This window comes from Dipodomys ordii, unplaced genomic scaffold (genome assembly GCF_000151885.1).
Source record: "Dipodomys ordii isolate 6190 unplaced genomic scaffold, Dord_2.0 Scaffold178, whole genome shotgun sequence".
In the NCBI taxonomy this organism is placed as follows: Eukaryota; Metazoa; Chordata; class Mammalia; order Rodentia; family Heteromyidae; genus Dipodomys; species Dipodomys ordii.
The window spans coordinates 1,022,256-1,044,720 of NW_012267394.1; the positions used below are offsets into that span (position 1 = coordinate 1,022,256).

The following is a 22,465-nucleotide window of genomic DNA, read 5'->3' on the forward strand; positions in this document are numbered from 1 at the left end:
AGAGTTCAGGCCCCACGACCGGACCACCCCCTCCAAAAAAAGACAAAGTATATATAAAGACACATAAGTGTAATATAGAATAAGTATGCTAATATTATACTAATAACTAGTAATATTCAATAGATGGATTAGGAGTTAGGCAATTCATTATCTAGCTACTTCCTATTATGAATGAATTCTATTTTAATACACCAAGGACAGTGCTCCTAAAGAAATTCTCTGATAATTCAATTTACAAACTAAGCAGACACATACACACATATACAACATGCATATAGAATATACATGATCATTCCTTATTAAATCATTTACTTGAGTTCATTTCAGCATGTTGAAGTTTTCAAAACATGTCAGTAATCAATCTAAGCCACATTGAACAACAAGCACAATGAAGTGTCCAATGCTGAAGGGATCCTCCCAGCTTGTCATTGGAAGACACTTGGTTTTGATTGGACCTTTCACTGATAAGTTCTACATTTATAGGAATCACTGGGTGAAGGTGGCTCTTATTAAAATCCTAGCTACTTAGGAGGCTGAAATCTGAGAATCAAGCTATAAAGCCATCCTAGGAGGCAATTTTGTATGAGTCTTCAATCAATCAGTAAAAATCTGGAAGTGGAGGTGTGGCTCAAGTGGGAGAGCAGTAGCAATGAGCAGAAAAAAAACTGGAGCAGGAGTGCGGGGCCATTAGCATGGGCGCAAGCACAAAAACACACACACAGGATAAGACTTTCTCTTTCAAATCAACAGCAATCTCATGATTCAATGCAAATAATAAATGAGAAAAATTGCAAACACTAATATCCTAGAGTGTAGGAGAATAATGCAATGAGATTAGCTCTACTCTTATTCTAATATCTAGTCCTAAATTAGCCTTGTGACTTCAAGTAAGACTTTTTCAGTTAACAGACTATAAAATATGTCACTGTACATTTGTAAACATTAGTTGCATTGGAAAGGACATACAATACCCACCCAATTTCTCATTTAGTAGGTCTATGGTGAAGCCATAAACTTTATATTTCTAAACTAGAAACTTTCTAATTCTCAGGTTATATTGAAACTGCTAATCCAGGGACTGAATTTGGAGAACCAATGCCCTAGCTGAATGAAAAGACAAGAATGTGAAGTGCAGCCCACAGCTGTAGGGCTCCTGAGGTACCTATGAATGTAGTATATTAACAATAAAGAAAAAAAGCTAGGTTCTAGTGATTCATTCCTGTAGCTACTCAGGAAGCTGAGATCTGAGGATTGCAATACAAAGACATCCCAGAGAGGAAAGTCTGTGAGACTCTTATTTTCAAGTAACTACCAGAAAACTGAAAGTGGAACTATGGCTCAAAATGGTAGAGAGAAAAAGCTCAGGGACAACACCCAAGCACTGTGTTCAAGCCCCATAACTGACAAGAAAGAGAGAGATAGAGAGAGAGAGAGGAAAGAAAGAAAGAAAGAAAGAAAGAAAGAGAAAGAGAAAAAAGAAAGAGAAAAAGAAAAAAGAAAGAGAAAAAGAGAAAGAAAGAAAAGCAGTTTTTATTTTTTGGAATGAAGAATCTAAGTCTGAACAATGGCAGTGGGTTGGTTTGGAAATTAGTAGTAATGATAGCAAGCAAAATGGGTGGGGGATGAAGAAGCTAAGTGGGGTTGGGTTGGGGATGAGCTACCAGGAAGCCAAGAGGTAATACCCGGAAACTAAGACTGATCAGTCTATGCAAGGCCTTCAATCAAAGAATTAAACTAGGGAGTACACAACGTTACATGATGCAATTTGGTTTCTTATAAACTAGATGAGAAAGAATAAACTAAAACAACCAGAATGCATGATGAATGATTTTGATGTAATGAGACAATTGGAAGGAAGGAATGCATACCTTTTGGGTAATGATTCTGTCTAGGCTCTAAAAAGCTCCAAAGAGACTTTGTCACAGTCATTGGAAGGAAATTCTAAAAGATGCCTCTTAGGCTGAAAGTCTAATTCCAGCTGAATGGTTTGAAATGCAAAAAGGGATGAAGAGAAATAAATGATAAGTGTAAAGTGAATACTAACTGAATGAAAATAGTTACCTAACTGTTTTGTCCTAAGATTAGTAATGTAAGATCCTAGTAAAGATACTGCATGCCTTTCTAGCAGTTTTATACTTCAATAGAATTCTCAAAAATGACTAATAATAGTTAACTATATCATTCAAGAATAACACACAGAAATAGTTATGTGGATATCTACATAATAATATGCATAAACCATATTTATTTTTATGTATATTATATATATTTCTACACCAGAAGGCATCTTTGCTAATGAATTCAGCCTGTAAAACCATATGCACATTCACATCAGATGATACAGAGACAAAATTGTATTGATCTTGCCCATAGTTTCAGTCCTAGAAAAGCACCAAAAATACCTTTGTATATAGAATCTGACAGTCAAGAATTTAGGTCTAAGTTTGATGAATTGTTTGTATCATCTTCCAAAAATAATACTCTACAAAAAATACTGCTTGAAGCACCTGTATTCTTTGGATCTTCCAGGAAAAGTGTTAGGTAGTAGCCCCATGCCAAATTCCACATTCTGAAATAACCAAAATATGAGAGGTATATTATAACTTATGGGACATTACATTTCTTGCAAAATTCTGAATCACCCAAATGTTCTTCAGAAATAGAATGAAAGAAGAAAAAAACCTCCTATAGTGCCTAATATAATTGTGAAAACACAAAACAGAGGAAATGTAAGGAAACACAAAGAGACTGCTTAATTCCTTTCAAATAGAAACTGAATCGCTGAGGCAGTTCTCACCACTTTATTTATGTATCAGATGGCTCACAAATCATGATGTCACCCACCAGGAAGCAATGCATCAGGATGAATGTGACAGTACAACAACTCTGAATAAAGTGGGGAGAGGTGCAGTAGAATGATAAAATGGCATCATCAAGCTGTAAAACCAGTTTTATGGATAACTATCATATAAAAACATTACATGGAAGTCAGGATGAGGTGTCAAAAATAAGTGTACAGACAAAAAGAAAGGAAGCAGCAACAAAAATATGTTTATTACAAAGGACTTATATTTGGTGAACTAAGGTTCTAATTTGTTTATATATTTGTTTTTGTATTTATGTATCTATTTACTTTTGTGCTGGTCTTGAACCTAGGACATGGAAGCTGTCTCTGAGTTTTTTGTTTCAAGATTAGCACTCTACCACTTGAGCCACAGCTTCACGTCTGGCTTTATACTGGCTAATTGAAGGTAAGAGTCTCATAGACTTTCTATCCAGGCTGGCTTCAAACTGCAATCTTCAGATCTCAGCCTTAGTAATAAGGTTACAGGCATGTGCCACCTGCACCTGGCTAAGTCTGTAAATATTTAAATATCATAGGTTTAACATAGGGATACCCAACTTCTACAGAAACATTTCCTTTCTCTACCACATTTGAAGCAACCAACCAGCTTCCTATACTCCCTGTCAAATGAACAAACAAACAAAACCTAGCATATGGTCCAATAATCCAATTTAAATGATACATTCTCTTTAAAACATACTACTTTTGGAATACATTTTTGAGATTGTCCCTCAATAATATGTACTTCTTGGTGTCATTTAGCATGTAAGCACTAATTATGTATGATGTCTTTAAAGAACCACATCCTTCTGTTGAAGTGTTAAATCATTGAAGTCTAGGTCACACAATATCATTTCTTAAGTTCATAATACCTGTGACTTTAAGAGAAAAAGCAAACACATTTTTTTTTCTAAAAATGTTTGTATTATTCCTCTGAGGTATCAAGAGGAGAGAAAGGCTGACAGAAGATAGGCTGGAAGCTGTATGCCAATCTTTCTCCGCCTGGCTCATTTCTACGAACTAGAAAAGGGGTACCTTTGGGGGTTTTATCTATTGTCATGGTTGCTCAAGTGAAAATGGATATTTTCAACATGCTTTAGTCACAGGAGTTCAGAAGGTTACTAATGAGCACAGGCTATATGTATTGTGGAGGTAGAGCTTGCTTGCATTTAAAGCTGAATAAAACTGTAGTCCCTCAAGTTTGGTCTCAATTTCCCCTCAATATATGATCAGATAACCCTTAGAACAAAGCAGTATTGACTGTGAGTGAGGAAAAAGAGATGCAAATAATACTATAAAAAGATCTAACAACATAATGGATTCTGGTTACAACGGACAACAGCTCTGACTCAGAACCAGTTGCCTCAAACAAAAAGGCATCTTTAAAAACACTGGGAAAGACACAAGGGAGGCAGTTTCATATGCCATACTGAAGTTCAGTAGAATGAGGTCGGTAAAGCACTGTCCTGAGACACACACCTTTCATTTTCAATTGTTTCAAAATAAAAAAAAGAGATATCCCCTTTTCAAGTTGGATTGTTTAAATGCACCTACAGCTACTCCTGTCTAGCAAAGGCTAGGCAATCTCTGCCTGCTGATGCATTTCAAAAAAGGTTCAATTGGCAAAAGAAAGCAAGTGCAAAGGGTTTTTGACAAAAGAGGACTAGAAGGAACATATTTTCCTTTCACAGAAATACTGTAGAAAATCAGACAAGGTAGCAAGCAATTCAACCAAGAATGCATACAATATTAGTGAGAGAAACAGGACATTTTGGAAAACTCCAAAGATCCAACTGCATCAAATTATTGGCTTAAAATTCGAGGTAAGGATCACATTATAAAATTAAGGAGCTAAATGGCCAAATAAAAATTTATGAGAACTTTCCAATTACAGCACAGCTTATTTAGCCCAGTATTCTCTTCCAATGCAACGGCCTTATTTCACAGAAACACATAAGTCTACAAAGGACCTCCTGAACTCTGTCCCATTCTCAAAAGGTCTATGCTGAAATCTTCTTAGACCTGTAAGTGTCTACCCTATTTATAATGTTTTAAATGATTCCTGGAAAACCTTGTCCAAGGCCCAGTAAAGAGACAAGACAAATCAAATTTAGGAGCTGTGAAATATCTACTATGATAACAACAAAAAAGCAGTTGCTTTTAAAAACAATGTATGCTTAAAGTAGGTTGTACTGGCTCAAGCTAATAAAATAGGTGTTTGATTAATGTGTTTTGTTATTATGCCATCCTTAGTTAATTCCACATTTAAAAGGATGATTATTTTTTATTTGAATCATGCCATCATGTACTCAGTTATGAAATAGCATATAAAGCCTGCAATTTAGATGATAGCCAGATATTCTAAGTTTCAGTTTTAATATTTATCTAATATTATAAACAGGGCATAACTGCTTTTGAAACAAAGACATGTTTTTTTATTCTTTTTCTCCTCAAGAGTAAAGATAGGTCATAGTTTATAGACTGTCCCTATATGAATGGTATTACTTAGAAGGGACTATTCAAAAAGAAGACATAGCTGGGGGCCAGTGACTCACACCTGTAATCTTAGCTACCCAGGAGACTGAGATCTGAGGATTGTAGTTTGAAGCCAGCAAAGTCTGTGAGACTATTAAATCCAATGAACCACCAGAAAAGTGGAAGTAGTGCTGTGATACAAAGTAGTAGAGCCCTAGCCTTGATGAAAAAGCTAAACTACAGAGCCTAGGCCCTGAGTTTAAGACCCACAATAGACAAAAAATAGAAAAGGAAATGTGTGTGTGGCGGGGGGATATGGACTTGATCTCTGGGCTCTGATACTGTCCCTTAGCTTATTTGCTTAAGGCTGGTGCTCTACCACTTGTGGTAGACTCTCATAGACTTTCTTGCCTTAGCTGACTTTGAACTGTAATACTCAGACCTCAGTTTTCACAGTAGCTAGGATCACAGATGTGAGCCACTGGTGCCCAGTGAAACATAAAAGTTTTAAAGTCAAATGTATATAAAATATGTGATGAAGTATATCTTTTATGTATTAAATTCTGTACACAGTCCTTTGCATGTATTCCCATATGGGCTCAAATATTTTAAGAGCCATTATTTTGTACAGAAGAGTCACACACAGAGAGGCAGAAAGTTGTATGGTTAATAACCCCTTAAGTAGGTTAATAGTCCTGAGCTACAAGATAACAATACTATGATTAGGGCATATCACCCTTGCTCAGTACACTGTAGACACTCAATAAATACTTGTAGAATTAAATTAAAAAATCACTGAGAGGTTTACATCCATAATAATCCTTTTGCACATTTAATGTAACAATAGATTTTGTCCTGATTCTGAAGCAGTCCAGGGACTCAAAGATTTGATGTGGGTGGAACTAATATAATTTTCAAAAAAATGTTATTAGAGCCTCAGGGTTTGAGTGCAGTGTGTTGGTTCTATGAATCTGGTGGGTGTAATTAACTGCCATGAATCCAAATGCATTTGACAGAGAACAGAGTCAAGTTAATTGCAACGATGGTATATAACAGCTGTTATTCATTTGCTGCTTTCTTTTGGTAGTAAGAATTGGAATGTGGACCCCAAGCATATTTTAATAAATGATTATTAGGCCACCTACAATGTGTTTTGTCTTTTCTTATAAATTCAATTTCATTGTTTTCACCCATCTGCTCCAATATTTTCATGGATTTCTGCCCAGTAAAGTTGAATAGGCATACATAGCAAAAATCAGATACTATAGAGAAAAGCCAAATTAGTAATTGCCAGCATAACTTATCTTCTACATAGGCTTGATAAAATCTATCTAAATGTTTAGCACATTGAAGAGAGCTCATAGAGATCTGCAAAGCTGAGATTCTACATTAGAATCTAAGAACTCTTAATGAGACCTTAGCAAATTACCTATCTTGTGTCTCATATTTATTTTTGTCTTTCCATTAAAAAGAATATTTTTAGTAGATGTAGAAAGTTGTTTTAATGCAAAGGCAGATAGAATGAGAGTTTAGCAGTTGCTTCCAGAAAACTGATGCCAAAAATGTGAGGTCAGGAAAAATATTACTAGTGATAAGGGACTCAAACATACTATAAAAATAACTAAAAACTTCAACTCATCTAGAGTATAGTCTGGAAATAATACAGATTAGGTGAACTCTTCTAATCAGTGAACACTGACCACAGATAAACTAAATAATAGCCCACAGACTGGCAGACCCTAATGATCTACCAGTGAACACATATTGAGTGTTGGCCATGTATATAAAAACTTATGTCAACACCAATATGGTTCACATTGTCACTTGTGTAAAGTTATGTGTGTGTATGTATATGAGCTAGATACAATTCCCTTCCCTGTCTTGTAGGCTGAGGATCAGAGAAGTTGGTTGAATTATTCAAGGAGATTCCGCAACAGGGTAGAATCAGAATTTGAAATCAATTTTGTCTGGTTCCAATGGAAAAAGGATAGAATCCATTTCAGTTGCATGCTATACCAATGAAAGTAATGCCTGTTAGGTTATGACTTACTATTTCATGTTTGCTACAATGGGAGCTCATGTTTGTACCTCAATCCATTAAACCATAGCTTGAAATTAGAAATTCCAGAACTATTTGTGGAATGAATGAGAGTATGGCATGATCAGTACCTTAAAGTAGGCCGAATGATGTTTCATTACATTAACACAGTAGCAGGGAGGGGAGAAGAGGCTAATACCTATGATCTCAGCTACTCAGAAGATGGAAGTCAGGAGAACTGCAGTTCAAGGCCAACCCAGGCCGAAATGTAAGGCCCTAACTGAAAAATAACTATAACATAAAGGGCTTCTGGTATGACTCAAATGGTAGAAGGCCTCCCTAGAAAGCATACTGCAAGAGGAGGAGGTAATATGCTGGAGAAGAAATATACTCATTACCTTACTCATGTAACTGTAACCCCTCTGTACAGCATCTTTACAATAAAATAAAATTTTAAAAAGAAAGCATACTGCTGTACAGCAAAAATAGATTATTATTGATTTCATATTAAAATTATAATAATAGACACACATGTATACTTAACATGTAAGTTTGTTACAAGCTTCAAACAAATGAGCAACAAATCTTCATTGTACCAAACAATGTCATTTGAGAAAAACGTTAAATACCTCTCAAATAAATACCTGTAGAACAAGGAAGAAAGCACTGATTTTGAACAAACATATTTTTTTTGAAACATTGGCTAATATAACAATCAAGGTGATTTAAATGAACACAGTACCAGCCAAATTTTTTGTTATTGTTGTTGTTTTTCATTTCATAGACTAGGCTTTATTAAGTCAATGATTTTTCTCTTAGGGCCTCCAAGTATACAAACTCATTTAACTTTGCATTATTATCAACAAGCTGTTCATTAGTATTCATAAAATATACTTGAATTTCTGGGTGCTGGTGGCACAAGCCTGTAATCCTAGCTAATCAGGAGGTTGAGTTCTGATGATCATGACAGCTGAAAGCTAGCCTGTGTGGGAAAATCCATGAGACTCTTATCTCCAATTAATCACCAGAAAACCAGAAGTGAAGCTGTGGCTCAGAGTAGAAAACAACTAGCCTTGAGGGAAAAGAGTTCAGGGATAGCAAACAGGCTCTAGTTCAAGCTCCACAACTGGCATAAAAAAAAAGGAGCTGGAATGCTGGATATATGGTCTTAGTAATTTATATTATCAGACGTGCTTAATACTACTACTTTGATCAATTTCATTATTGATGGGCTTTGATCCTATAATTTTGGTTATTATAATTTAATGCCTGGGTATGACTTTAGGAAACATTCCTTGGGACTGCTCAAATAAAAATGATGGAATTCAGATAAGTTTAATTACTTATAAGATGTAATGGCTTTAAATCTTGGTAGACAGCAAAAACCAAAATTGCTGTCAGTAACTACTGAGTGAATGTAAATACTTAGGTATCATTTATCAAAAATGTGCTAATCTCTTCTGTGCAGACTAATTTATTGACAAGTCTGACTAAGGTGGCACATTCTTTGTCATCATCCTAGAAGCAAATAGGCAATACTAATTTCCATCCAATCTTTGTAATGAGGAGCAAAAGTACTCCTCATTAAATGATATCTACATAAGAACCACATTTGTAGTTGGTAATTCTAAAACATCCATTTTATGTAATCTTTTCTGTTGCATCCTCCTAGTCCATGCAATTATTTTGATGACTTCTATAACTATGAAATATTTATTTACAAATATTTGATAAGCTTTCTCTACATATAGAATCAATTAATCTTTCCTAGTGATTCCTATGTTAATTTTCATTATATCAACATACATAAAGATTGGAGAACATAGGTCATATTTTCATAGTTTGCATACTGTGTGCATACATTTTAGAGTACATTTCTTAATTTAGCATAATTTTGCTGCATTTAAATTAGATTCCTCCATTTTACATTCAAATGCATGGTATATTACTATGCATGCTCTAATTATAATTATTTGTGAAATGGTGCAATAAATGTTAGGTAAATGAATTAAATACCTAATATGCCAAAAGACATCAATACATACCTATCTGTAGATAAAACTGCTGTTCCTGAAAAAAAAATCCTTGCCCCTCAGTAAATCTGTTACTTGTAACTTCCACTGTCTCTTTTCATCCTTTCATACAATTTTTCCTTCCTATTACCACCTTTTTAAACTGCCACTGGTTTAAAGTCCTTTCAAGAGAATCAGGTATGAGTAACTTCCTTTTCCTTTACTTTTTATTCTTTTTCAGCTACATCTTCCTTGTCATCATCTCTCCTTTCTTGTGCTTCTGGCTTGCTACCTCTTTACTCCAGAACAGGATTCTGACAATCAGTTGAGATCTCCTTCCTCATCATGCCAGAAACTCCCCACTCTCATTTCCAGGGCATTTCTCAGTCTGTCTCCATTCAACCTTTCCCAGGACTTTCCAAATAAAACTGTCCTCTAACAGTGACAACAACAGAAATTTTTCCCTGAACATTTATCCTTAAGACACTGGCAGTTTGCCAAAAGACATCATTATATAGTTGCTAAATACACTAGGGTATAAATAATAACAGTCGGTATTTTCATCAATTACCTGTTAGCCCTCGCAAATAACAAAGCATGTATTGATATAATTCCAGTTTATATATGAAGAAATCCAGGTAAGAAAAAATAAAATACCTATCAGACATCCTGTGTAACCAGGACTTGAAGTTTAGGCCTATCCTTTTAGTAGTTTCAATGTATTTCCCAATGGGCTATTAACAATCTACACAAAGCCTATTGCCTTTCCTGCTGACATATATACTGCTGAAATTGTTCCCTTGTACTTGTATGTTTTCAGTAAAATAGCATCCATCATTCAAAGTCTACCTTGACCATTATGTCCAGGGACTACTTCACTTTCTTCATGAAACCTTAGGCTTGTTTCATACATTTTATTGGCTTCCTCTTTCATAGTTCTACATAGCAGATCATCTGTATCATATCTATTAAACAATTTACTCTTTGCTGGATCAGATTTAGTCTCTCCAACAAAACTGAAAACTTCTCAAAGGTAGGGATTATTTCTTGAGCTTCTTCCAGATTCTTCCATGAGACTAAATGGCTTTCTTTCATAACCACCACCAACAAGTATATTCTAGGCCCTGAGATATGCACTGTATTTATCCATTCCACTTAATCGTCACTGAAACTGTAGTATAGTAGGTAAATGGCATTGTCCTATAGTATAGCTAAGGTAATTTATACATGAGGAGATAAAAGAGGAGAAGAAGGTCCAAACTAAATGGAATAGTTAATACTGATGTTCACAGTTGTTGCTGTTGTTCAGATTTTGAGACTCAGCCTCAGCGCCCAAGCTGGCCTAGAACTCATCATCCTCCTGCCTATCTCTGCTAAATACTGAGATAAGAGGAATGTGACATATTGCCTAACTCTTCCTTTCTCATTTTGACACCAAACCAAACAAAAAACCTACCTATAATATACAGTCATTCCTGCTAATTAAGAAAACAACTTACTCTGTACTAATGTGGCTGTAGCAACACTTTGTACTTAGGCTCACAACTGAACAAGATGTGCTGCTGTTTTGATCACCTTGTAATACATCTGTCAGTGCCTATAATGACTTCCAGTGCTCAGTCCCCCAAGGAAGACTGTACTGCACTGTCAAGAGATATGTGCCGACAAAGTGAAAGTAGGGTTTGTGCCTTGTCTCCCATAGTGGTTTTACACTGCATCTATTTCTCTTCAATCTCACCAGTGTTTCGTGGAGAGCGAAATGTGACAGTAAAATATATAAAAGGATTATTTTAATGATGTAACAATTTGACTGGACCATCAAAAACCCTTTGTATACAGTGATAAAAATATAAAAAGAATTATGAGAGAAATTTAAAGATAATTATGAATTGTCTATCAATAACACAAGTAGTATATGATCCCAAATAAATGAGATTATTTTGCCTTTTCTGTTCCTTAAAAAATCATAAATACTTTCATACCTTTGTTCATATCGATGAGCTGTTTCTTTTTCTTCTGGCGCTCTACCTTTTCTTGTTCTGCTTTCTCTTTTGCAAGCTTGGCTCTCCTACTCTTCTCCTCCATTTCTTTTCTCTTATTGTTTTCTTTCATGGCTTCCTGCAGGTAATTAAAATTAAACAAAAGCAAGCTCATTACTTATAGAATGGAGAAGTTGTTCTGTTTTAAAACTAATTAAATATTCAGACATGGAGAATGATCAAAGTGGCCACAAAGTGCATGTATACATTTTGTAAAGAGATTGATAATTAATCTTAAAACCTCTCCAGGAAAAGACAGACTGTCTGCAACTATCGTTACTTCTATCAGAAAATTAGGGACAATAATGTTACAGATTTAACAATAAAATTATTTTTTCCATTGTTGAATCTTGAAAGTTTTCATATGTAAGAAAACACTTAAGACCGACTTAGTATTTTTTCTGTTATATGCACAATGGCAATTTACAAAAAAAAAACATTACTTCATAGCCTATTTGTGAAGAGAAATGAGTTACATATTTAAAGTGCTTAGAACAGAGTCTAATATATTCTAATCAAGTACTTTCAGTCTGAGATGATGGTTGTAGCATTGTGGTACTGGTGGTAATGATTACATCTAATGATGCAGGACATGAGACAATCAACAGTATCATCACAGAAAAGAAATAGCAGCAAGTTTGTGACTTTTTCTGGGCCTAAGTTTTCAGAAATGCTAAAGCAGATTTCAAGCTATTGTCTGTTTTATTTGGGTAAAATTATTTGAAGAATTCTAGTAAATGAGTAAATCTCAGTAGACTGTATTAAAAGAAAGTTGAAATGATCCTTTGGAATAATATGAGCTTCCCTTCAGTTAAGACAAGTCACTAATATAGACACAATCAAACATAAGTTCCTTCCATTACATTGCTCTGGATTTTTTTTCCTTTATGATTATCAATAATGTAGTCTTCACCTAATATACAAACTATTTCCCTAAAACTACTTTGTTCCAGAAACTGTAGAAGAAAATAAAATCATTAACAAGAATATACCCAAAAGTTTTTGCCTGAAGGGAATATACTTTTTTCATCATATAAAAAAACACAGTTTTGAAAATTGCCCTACAAACATTGCCAAAAAAACCTCCTGACTTGCAAACTGTGAATATTTTTATATTCATTCATTGGTACCTCCTCTTTCTATTACGTCAACCATAGGCTAAGAACTCACAACTACCTGACTACTGTAGACAAGCTTAAAAGACCACCACAAAGACCACCACTTAAAATTAAGTGGAACACTAGAGCCATAATTTTGGAGCAGTTTCTGAACCTCAGCACTATTGTCATCCTGGGCCAGATCATTCTTTATTATGGTTCTTTCCTATGCACTATTGGATGTTTGGCAGCATCTCTGACCTCTTCCCATTAGATACTAGTAGTATCTCTCCTAGTGTAACAACCAGAAAGTATTCTAGAGATTGTTAAATGTCACCTGGAGAGCAAAACTGCTTTAGATTAAGAACTACTAAATTTAACAGTTTCAGAGAGATAAATGATACTCAAAAATTACAAAGTACCCACACTGACGAATCATGTTTCCTTGTACAGAGTGAAAACTGAGTTTTAAATGAGTTTAAGTAATTTGTCTAATGAACAAAAAAAGGAATGACACACTGGTACATAGTAAAACATGATGAAACCTTAAAACATACTAAGTGAAAGATGCCATATAGAAATGGTTAAATACAAGATGGTAACATTTATGTGTAATGTCCAGCTTAGATAAATCTATCTCTAAAAGTAGGTGAGGGGCTGTGAGTGGAAGGGGGAAGCATAAAGAATAATGTTAATAAACATAGGCATTAGCACTAATGTCTGAAACTCCTGTTCTCAAGAGGCTGAGAGAGGAGTTGACATAAGTTTTTAGAGATATTTCTGGGCCATGTAGAAAACTCTATCTTAAAAACAACAATACCAAAAAGGTAAATTTTATGATACATAAATTATAGGTCAATAAAAACAAACCTTCAAAACTTAGATTTCAACTCAGGGATACTAAGAACCCCTAATATCTTTAAAAAAATTAGATTATTTTATTTAGATTAGTTTTTAGATTATTTATTGTACATAGGGGTTTCAATTCAACAGCAGTTCATAAATTATAATGAGTCTTGACCAATGTCACCCTTTGCCTAAGATGAGAGGAAAAGAAGAGTGGAAGAAAAAAGGGGGATTTTAGCCTATGTATGACATTGGTAGAATTTTTGATGCACTCAACAATAAACAAGACCTTGGTGGATTTTCCTACTATCAAATAAAAGATTTAGTAGCTTGTATTTATTTTTCTTCCAGTGACAGAATTTAACATATATTTGATCTTCTCAGTTTCCAGGCATGCAATTTCCTAAATCCTTGGAATATTCAAACTGATAGTCCTTTTGTATGCTAATGAGCTGTCAAGTGCTGGCCAGGCACTAAATGTACAGTTTAAGACAAACAAAAACAGGATTAAAGAGTTGGAACTTTCAATTTCCACTCTCAATCTCCAGGGACAGGTAAAGAGCTGAAGGATAAATTGATCATCAATGGCCAGTGGTTGAGTCGATCATAAAATGCATTCATAAAACTCCAAAAGGACAGGCTGCAAGCTCCTGGACATGTTGGGGCTTGCAGACCATAATCCTATGCAGGCAGGGAGATATCATCCAACTCTCTAGGGACGAAAACTCCTGCCTTTGAACCACTCAAAATCTCATCCTTCATCAAGCTGCTTATTTGTGTCTTTCAAAGTGTCATTTACAGCAAATCGGTGAACATATTTCCCAGAGTAATTTTAGCCAAGCTAGAAAATAATAGAACCTAATTAATATAACAGAACCTAACTAATCAAGCCTAATTAGTAGAACAGTCCATCTACAAAGGTAAAAACCGAAGAACTTGGGTCCAGCATCTGAACAAGGACAAGGCCATATTGGGGACTGAGTGCTCAATCTTGCAGATCTGATACTAATTCCACGTGGATAGTATCCTTCCAGGACACACAACTAGGGTCTCCTGCTCTAGAATCCCCTATAAGCAGGAAGAAATCATTATACCTGATAGGAATCTGCTTTGTTCTCATAACTCCCTGTTGCTCCCTCTCAGCCCAATCTTTTTATGTATCTAAAGTTGGAATGTGAAGGATTGACTCTTGCCTTATTTCCCGAGCTCAAGCACAACACCAGGCTCCCACTAACCTGCTTGTCTGCAGGCAAGTTATTCTGACCTTGGCTTAACTGAAAGCCCCCCAGGCAGAACATTCTACTCTAGGCCTGGCCAAGAACATTGCCTTTGGACCCCAAATGGGCTCATAGCCAATTTTTATGTTCTGCTTCCTTGTTAAGCTCCATATAAACCCAGTTACAAATCTAGTTCCTGGCAAAACATTCATTCCCATAGGAAGGTCTTGCACCTCTCTGGCAATAAAGAGTCCTAGCTTGTTGATGATGGAGTCCAGTCTATTCCTTTTCCATTCTCCTTCATTTTCCTAACAATACCTCTTTAGGTCACAAAAATCTTCAGTCTTGATTATTGTGGGGTGAGAGTAGAAAAAAACAACAACAACCATATAGTTTTACTACACATGTCCTTGTATTGATATCAATTTTTCTTCCATGATATTTTAAATACATACTATCTCATCTTTATTTAAGAAAAAGGGAGAAGACCCCCACAGTATAACCCCTGCTTTCACTGTATTTGATGTCGGTATAATTTGTGGAGGGGAAGGGGAAAAACAAGTCGTTTAAATAAGGATACAGGTAGACCCGTTGCAACAATGAGTAGTACAAGTTGTCATGTCGAAAACGAACTTTACAACTTTGGGGGGGGATTGGGTGGGGGGGAGTGGTGGAGGCTGGAAAGGGATGTGAAGGGTAAACAAAGGAGGAGGCTACAATGCTTGATAAGAAATGTACTCATTATCTTGCCCATGTAATTGTAACCCCTCTGTACAGTATGTTCACAATAAGAAATAAAAGAAAAAAGAAAAAGGGAGAAGTAAGCTGCCAAGTAGACAATATTTAATTTTATTTTATAGATAATGAAATTCAGGTTCATGTAGGTTATGTGATATGCCCAAACCTACATCCTTAAGTACTAGAACAAACTAGAGTTGCTGCCATCCACATCAATGTTCACTTGCATTTCTATTATACCAGGTAAACTATGTGATGCTCCATTAATTTATTTTTTTTTGGTCAGTCATGGGGCCTGAACTCTGAGCCTGGGCCCTATCCATGAAATTTGAATTTCAGATAAACTGTGAATAATTCTATTAGTATAAGTATGCCCTATACGATATTTGGGGATATACATATTTTTAAAAATCATATAACTTACATATAATGATAATAATATTACTATTTATCTAACATTCAACATTAAATGGGCATCTCAAATTGCTATTCCAATAATCTGGCAATCTTTAAGATTGTATTATTAATCTTCTCTAAGTATCTTGATAGAATAAGACATATAATGAAGACAAGACATATGATTATCTAAAAATACAAGTCTCAATCTAATTCATGTTTTCTCTCTCTTTCCTTTTTTATTTTTGTCGGTCGTGGGGGGTGAACTCTGGGCTTGATCACTGTCCCTCAGCTCTTCAGCTCAAGTCTAGTGCCCTACCACTTGAGCCACAGCACCACTTCCGGCTGTTTTCTGCTTATGTGGTGCTAAGGAATTGAACACAGGGCCTCATGCATGCAAGGCAAGCCCTCTACCACTGAGCCAACTTCCCAGCCCCTCTAATTCATGTTTTAAGAATGGAATTGTTGATATCAGTTATTGGTAGATATTATGCTGTCTATGGACTTGAACCATAATATTTTTAATAAAATTTTTAAAATCAAATTTATGTAAAATCAAAACTGATACCATTGGAGCTAGAAGAAAATAAGGCAACAGCTAACATGAAAGGATCTCTAATGGAGAAATTTGGCAAGTATAAATAGAATAAATTTCTGCTTGAAAAGGAAGCTTCCATGGAGCACTGCTGAAACAACATAAATGAGGACCTAACACAGAATGAAAGAGTCCAAATAATAGGTTCAACAGTTTCTACCTTCAGTGATCAGGAATAGAATTAACTGCAAATAATCACATAATTTGTAACAGCATTCATAAGCCTCAAGAGGACAAAACACAAGAGGAAAATAATTTCTGTGGTTTGACATTAATAAAAGTAAATGAAAATATCTACAAAGACTTATCGTTTACAAATAACACAGGCTGCGGAGTAAGAAGCTGATCCTGATGTTACTTGTCGTGTTTTTATGAAATAAAATAAAAAAGAACTGATCTGAAAAGATTCCCTTTCTACTCTCTGGTTTGACTTTAAGGATAAGAGACATATGTTTGTATAATACTCTTTCCTTACAAAAAGATTGATAAATACAGACGAGGGCTAGGGATGTAGATCAATGGTATAGTGCCTTCCACACATGTGCAAAGCCCTAGGATCAATTTCCAGCACAGCTCCCCTGCCCCCATCCGCTGCACACAAATAAGGAAGAGAAAGGTAGGACTTTTTTTTTCAGTACCAAGAATAGAGTTCAAGGCATCATGGTAACTAGGCAAGCTAGTAAAGCTAGTAAAGCTACCACCCAAGCCTTTTGCTTATGGTCTGCTTTTCATATAGGGTTTCCTGTTTTTTGAGTTTTTTTTTTCCTAAACCCATATCACACAGAGATCCTGCAATCCCTGCCTCTCCCAAGTAGCTGAGATTGCATGCATGAACCACTATATCAATTATGAGAGATTATCTACCCATCTTCTCTTAGGGCTGTCCTTTAGCCTTGATCCTCCTATCTCCACCTGTCAAATAAGAGGAAATAGAAATCTTAACCATGGTTTTATATCAACAATCTTTAGTTTTACTACAATGAAAGAAAAGAAATTTGAAGACATTAAAAATAATAATAAAAGTACAAAAGCTTATCGGGAGAGAGCTCTTTGAACGGATGGGATGTATTCTTATTTTTTTTTTTTTGGGTCCGGTCGTGGGACCTGAACTCTGGGCCTGGGCACTGTCCCTCAGCTCTTCAGCTCAAGGCTAGCACTCTACCATTGAGCCATACTGCCACTTCTGGCTTTTTTCATTTTGCTTATGTGGTGCTAAGGAATCGAACCCAGGGCCTCAGGCATGCAAGGCAAGCGCTCTACCACTGAGCCATCTTCCCAGCCCTGGGATGTATTCTTACCTTCATAAATTTTCACAAAACAGAAACCCAAGAAATAAAAGACCAAAACAATAGGAATAAATTTAATGTCAAGTTACAGCTTTTAAATAATTGATAATGATTAGCAATATGTTACTTCTTATCCAATAATATTTATGCCTCTCATAGACAATGTAAATTTAGAACTTATAACTCAAGTATCAAACATTACTTCTTAGGATTGGAAATTCCAACACATCTGTACAGGAACCCACTCTGCTAAAAGAATGCTAATTGAAAAAGTGTTCTGATACAAACCTCATATAAGGTAAGAATCTGTTTACAGAAAAAAATTTCAGTTTCACTGACATATCTGTTTTTCAAGAGTCAGAAAAATGTACAAAAAGAACAAAATATAACAGAAAATGTGTCTAAGATTTACTATGAAACATTCATCAACCTAATTTTAAAACTCACACTGAAATTTCTATTGCCTAGTTGATAACTATGAATAAATTAAAAAAAACATATTTCCCTTACTGTGCATAATTAACAAATTAGATCTATGGACTAAAAATGTCAAATGCAAAAAAATCATATCAATGATAAGACCTCTCATTATCCCGATAAAGCTTTAAGAAACAGATAAAACTAATTCAAAAATTTTCAGGCATTTCTGATGCTAGTCTTGGTGTGGTCTAGCTTATAGGATATGAGCATCTTTCAACTTTGTGCTATTTTTCTTGTTTTTGTGTTTGTACTGGGCCTTAACTCAGAGCCTGGAGATTATTCTTTAGCTTTTTCTCTCAAGGCTGGAATTTTACTACTTGAGCTACAACTCCACATCTGGCTTTTTACTGTTGAATTGGAAAGAAGAATATTTTGGACTTTCCTGTTTGGGCTGACTTCAAACCTTGATACTCAGATCTCAGCCTCTTGAGTAGCTAGGATTACAGACAAGACTCAGGGCATTTAGTTTGTTATCCGAAATGATCACTGTTGCCACCATCATCACAATAAACATTCCTTATTTCAACCATCTCCAGTGGCTTATTTACTGCTTCAGTTCAGTGCTAATCAGATTGCACAAACTCTTGGCAAATACTGTAATCTCACTGAAGGCACAAGGCATATTTTAGAGACAGAAAAGATTAATTAGGAACAGGGTTCTTAAAGGCAGAGAAATCTGTTTTCAAACCTAAGCTCCATCACTTACTCTAGAAATCGTGTGACCTTGGACAAGATAGTTATCTCAACTTTCAGAGCTTTAGTTGTCACATCTGCAGAATGGAGATACCATAACTTACATCACAAAATTGTAAACTACGTAAAACTAAAATTATGCTTCTAACCTTGTAGCTGTGATTATCATAGGAACATATGAAATTTTGAACCATAAGAATTTGCTCACTGACAGACAATTGACTATTGTGTGTGTGTGTGTGTGTGTGGTGTATGGGGGGTGGTGTATGAATACTGGGGCTTCAACTCAGGGCCTGGCTGCTGTCCTTTGAGCTTTATTGCTCAAGGCTGGCACTCAACCTCTTGAGCCAAATGTCTACTTTCAGCTTTTTGCTGATTAACTGGAGATAAGAGTCTCAGGGATAATCCTCAGATAGCAGTTTCCTGAGTAGCTAGGAATTAGTTATTTTGGCTCACAGTTTCAGAGTCTTCAGTCTATCATGGTGGACCAGAAGAGCTCACATCATGGCAGCCAGGAGGCAGGGAGAGAAATGGCTGCATTAATGAGCTTTCCTTGATTCACCATTTATTCTATCCAGACCCCCCAACCCTTGGATGGTGCAGTGGACAATGAGGGCAGGTCTTCCACCTTAATCCTCTTTGGAAACACCCTTATAACCATGTTTTTCTGATTCCTTAGATGCGTTTTTATCAAATCAGATTGATAATGGAGATTAACCATTGCAACAAATTCCTATCATTTTTAATCAAAAAAGTGTTGGTTTTTAAATGTTCCATATTTCCTTTTTACTGTTTCATATAGTTACCTAACACTATCTTTGCTTTAATTGGTCTGGCTGCTAGTGTTTTCTATATTTGCCCAGAAACAAAGATGAAAATGTTGATAAGAAACACAGATCCTAATGTATAATAACTGCTAACTGATATGTTAGTTGGGCTGAAGTTTTTATTTATTTGTAGAAATAGTTGAAAATCTTACACAATATCAATAGCATTAGCAAACTAATACCCATACTTGTCCAGATGTTTTACTCAACTATTTTATTTTATTTATATTTTATTTTAATTTTTTGCCAAGCCTAGGGCTTGAACTCTGGGCCTGGGCGCCATCTCTGGGCTCCTTTTGCTCAAGGTTACCACTCTACCACTTGAGCCAAAGTGTCATTTCCAGCTTTTTCTGTGATTAATTGGAGTTGATTCTCACAGTCTTCCCAGCCCCACGTGGTTTAGAACCTTGATCTTCAAATCTCAGTCTCTTGAGTTACTAGGATTATAGGGATAAGCCACCAGCGCTGGGGTGAATTCTTCTATTGTAAAATGATCACAGCAAATTACAAATAGAAAGCTATGCGATTTTCAACATTTAACTCAGGAATCAAATATCTAGATGATTTTTAAAAACTACATAAAATGATGGCAATGATTCATTAGAATTTCCAACTGCAATTGGTGATGAATTAAGCCTTTCCATTTAAGAAAGGAAGGAAACCATGTCTATAATTAACAACAATCATTAGATATTTCCTTTTATAGTTTCACTATGCTTAAAGGGCATACTGTATTGAAGAAGTCATAACAAATGCTAAGGATTTCAGCTGAGTTTTCAACAGAATCAATCATACTCTGAGAATCAGAAACTCCGAGGACATTATCAGCACTGTAACACCACTAAACATTTTCTTTCCCAGAGATTTCCCCTTATTATACAAGTGACCTTTAAAATTCCTCTTATGAAAGATCTCATGAATACTTCATCAACCAATCAACTACGATTGCTACATGGAGATATAACTTTCTTCCTCACTAGAGTAATTAAAGCCTTGATTAGCTTGCTCAAATAGTTAGGTGTCTCAGTCATAGCAAACAAATACCTTGATATAGTAGGTAGATAAGTATTAAAGTCATGCTTGTTTAACCTATCATATTGTATGAATCATAGATGGATGATGGGCCATAGATACTAAACTGCATCAAACAAACTAGAAAATTTTTTCTTTCTGATTTCTAGCATCCTGTATTTCTTTCTTCCAATAGACTATGTTGTTTAGTTGGATCACCTTTCTAGACTGTACTTTCCTTTCTTTCCCCTAAAGCTCTGTCCTCATCTCTGTCTCACTTCTTTGTCAAAGAATCCATCTATTCATATTCATAGGTAAAAAATGAGACTTTTAATAATCCATTTGACCCTACTACCTCTCTGGCATAATCATATTCACAGCAACTGTGATCATGACCCATTGGGGCCCCTCACTGGTGTTTCCTAGAGGATCTCAGTTTCCTCCTTCATCCATGAAACCCTCCCTGATCACCTTTTACACAATAACCTACTAAATCCTTCCTGGTTCCTTCTTCCCTACTGTTGTCTTCAACACATGTACTTGTTATCTTGCCCATGTAATTGTAACCTTTCAGTACAGTATTTTCACAATAAAATAAATAAATATAAAAGGTCCAAAACCAGTGAAACTTTGAATATTCTTCACATTTTCTAAGAATTAGCAGCTGGTGATACTTGATTTACATAAAAACATTTTTCAGTCTAAGACTTCTCAAACCATTAAATTACCAAGAACATCTCTTCACACAGTTCCCTATATAACTACTATTACTTTATTGTGAAAAACCTTATCAGCCTCGAAAAAGAAAACATTATCCACCATGAAAGGTAGGTTTGTTTCTAATCATCTACAGGTTATGGTTCACTGGCATCTATGATTATTTTTTTAAACCCCAATGCCTAGTGTTTCTTTTTTTTCTTTGGTTGGTCGTGGGGCTTGAACTCTGAGCCTGGGCGCTGTCCCTCAGCTCTTCAGCTCAAGGCAAGCGCTCTACCACTTGAGCTACAGCGCCACTTCCGGTTTTCTGGTGGTTTATTGGAGATAGGAGTCTCACGGTCTGCCCGGGCTGGCTTTGAACCACGATCCTCAGATCTCAGCCTCCTGAGTAGCTAGGATTACAGGCGTGAGCCACCAGCGCCCGGCAATGCCTAGTGTTTCTGAGGCCTGATATCTAACATCTGTCACAGCAATGTAGCTCAATTTTTGGCTAAGAAAATTAACTTCAATAGAGATTAACATTTGCATACAGCCTCAAAGGTTAACAAAAAGAGATACATTCTAATTGTGAAAATGAGGTCTTTCTTTTGAAGGGAATATTTGCAGGACTCACAAACAGTACTGTCCTGTGTTTCCAATAAACTTTTGGTTTATACACAAAGTCCCTTGAATAGATTCCTATGAATGACTCTGTTTTGAGCAGAATAGAGACACCTAGAAGAAACTGATATTCTGCAGGTGAGGAAGGCAGTTGAAGTAAATTCAAGTGTTCACTGAAGTAGTCCTCTTTTATTCAACCCAAACAGCTTCAGCTCAGCCTCCTTAAGAAACAAATAAAAAATTAATGTGTCTTTCACTTGCAGTACATATTGGGAGGAATGACAGACATACAGATCTTTGCACACCAGCATGGTTGTGAAGAGAATCTTAAAGGTAAATTATTAAAAACAAGAAGAAAGAAAAAAAAGGTTGTTATGTTCAAATCTCCTTGGATATTAAACTTGCAGTTGGTTACAAAGCGGTCATGCGCCAATAGTGATGGCTGGCTGTGATCCCCAAGGCCTTCTTTTAAAATTTGCCTTGCAATTGCAAAAACATGTGATCTGAAGTTAGAGGGAAAATTGTCTCTCCTGTCACAGTCCATTAGAATGCT

General features: G+C 35.7%; 1 protein-coding gene across 1 annotated transcript in view; it reads right to left on the reverse strand.

Annotated features, from left to right (window-relative positions):
* The window catches only part of Diaph2 (diaphanous-related formin 2), an 805,268-nt gene that overhangs the window by 175,238 nt on the left and 607,565 nt on the right, over nucleotides 1–22,465 (reverse strand). Inside the window, exon 25 of the mRNA XM_013033825.1 lies at nucleotides 11,353–11,488. Coding sequence (XP_012889279.1) covers nucleotides 11,353–11,488 — 136 coding nt within the window. The remainder of the gene's footprint in view (nucleotides 1–11,352; nucleotides 11,489–22,465) is intronic.